Consider the following 1674-nt stretch of genomic DNA (forward strand, 5'->3'; position numbering starts at 1 on the left):
TACCTCCCTCGAAATAAGCAACTCGCCGGTCCCAACCGAGTTGCTTAATTCGAGACGATACTGTATAAAACACAAATAAACTAACTTGATTGCCCTAGATAGAAACTATAACTTTAAAACAATAAAAATTGCCTGCAAGTGGTGCGCATTGAGAACAAATAATTGAGTACTAAGCGGTTGAATATTTCCTCCCTTTACTGTCGGCGGTTCTACCTGTCTGAGCTGTAACGAACGCATGATTTCCGTTGCCGTCGTAAGTCGATCGACGAAATCGTCAAGCGTCAGTCGCGATCGATCGGCACACCGATTAGTCGTGAAGAAGCCGCCGCGAGGGAAATCGCTGTAGGAAGAAAACAAAAGCCTTAGCGGAATTTGCCACGAGACTCCCCCGCAGAGACTCGAGCCAGATAAGCTCTTTATCGTTGCGTTTCTTCGCCGAGCTATCAGACAAATGGCATCCAGGTCAGACCTTTACTCTAACGCGGTCCGTACGTACGTAGTTATCTCGCGGCGGCGCGTACCGTCAGTTGTTTAATGTCAGTTGCCCGATTCGCAGATCGGTCGTTCGAAAGACGTGATTCCATGGCGGTTGTATGCGATGCCCATTCAACGTGACGTAGCACGCATCTTCCGAATCGATTCGAACGTTGCGAGACGAGTAACGGAGAGCAAACTCGCCCGTGTGAAAATACAAAAGAGATTCGTGAACGAGAGCTATCGATGATCGTGTCTCGATCGTGTTCAAAGCGTGCCCATGCTCACGTGTTCGTTATTTCCTCTGTACGACGTAGGCTGATCTTAGCTAACCGTTAATTTTTATTTTGATCTATTCGATATATCGATGAGTTTAAATGAATTTGTCGAAACTCTCACCCTGGTGTAACCCTTGAAATAGAGTTAAGAAAAATAACGATTATAGCGAGACTCTACAGTAGGTTCTCCATCCCGAATCCACACAGTGCCTCGAGAAATAGTCGACACGCGAGGAGCGGGTGTTCCTTCTGCTGCAAATGATAGCCAGGGAACGCGAACTATTTTTAAGTGTTTTGGCAATTAGATCTATATTTACGTGATCCGGGGCTTCGTTTGTTGCCGGGAATCGGTTTTGTGCAATCCGGTGCATGGACTACCGAATCGATCGTATGGAAATTCGGACGCGAGTTCGAGAAATAGTCAAACAGTCTCGCGCTTTTAACAAACGTCCTCCAAAACGGATTCCACGCGAAGAAAATGAAAACGCACGCAGCTTCGCGTCCCGAAAGCCGCGCGCGTAATGGATAAATTGTCTCTCTGGATCTCAACAGTGCAGAAATTGCTGCCAATTAGGAACGTCGGTGCCACGTGCTACCTACGCGCTCGCAACCGCGTTAAATTTTCGTCAAATAGGTGAACCGCCGTTTCGCGAGTCCCTCGTGACTTCGATCGACCATCCTTTTGCGCGACCGGACGATTTTTCTTAAGTCTGATTCCCACGGCGCGTTAAGAGTGCGTTCGTCTAAAGTAGCGATGAGAACTCCCTCGGATTTAATCATCTCACCGTCGGTGTTCCTTAACTTGTAGTGAGTAGAAATTACATTTCTCTCGATAATGTCAATTGTAAACGATTAAAAGGGATAATTTTGTTTACTTTTTACTACATAATTTAAATCTTGTGATCATAGGAAACATGTTCGA

General features: G+C 46.1%; 1 protein-coding gene across 4 annotated transcripts in view; it reads left to right on the plus strand.

Moving 5' to 3' along the window:
- LOC128885444 (transcription factor CP2) overlaps positions 1 to 1674 on the plus strand; it is a 33029-nt gene that overhangs the window by 6787 nt on the left and 24568 nt on the right. The window contains exon 1 of one of the 4 annotated variants that reach the window (XM_054139498.1): positions 522 to 1559. The exons of the other annotated variants lie outside the window; for them this stretch is intronic. Coding sequence (XP_053995473.1) covers positions 1507 to 1559 — 53 coding nt within the window. The 5' untranslated portion in view covers positions 522 to 1506. Of the gene's footprint in view, positions 1 to 521; positions 1560 to 1674 lie in introns of those variants that run through there. 4 annotated transcript variants of the gene reach the window in all.

The sequence above is a fragment of the Hylaeus anthracinus genome, unplaced genomic scaffold (genome assembly GCF_026225885.1).
Source record: "Hylaeus anthracinus isolate JK02 unplaced genomic scaffold, UHH_iyHylAnth1.0_haploid 11981, whole genome shotgun sequence".
Taxonomy (NCBI): Eukaryota; Metazoa; Arthropoda; class Insecta; order Hymenoptera; family Colletidae; genus Hylaeus; species Hylaeus anthracinus.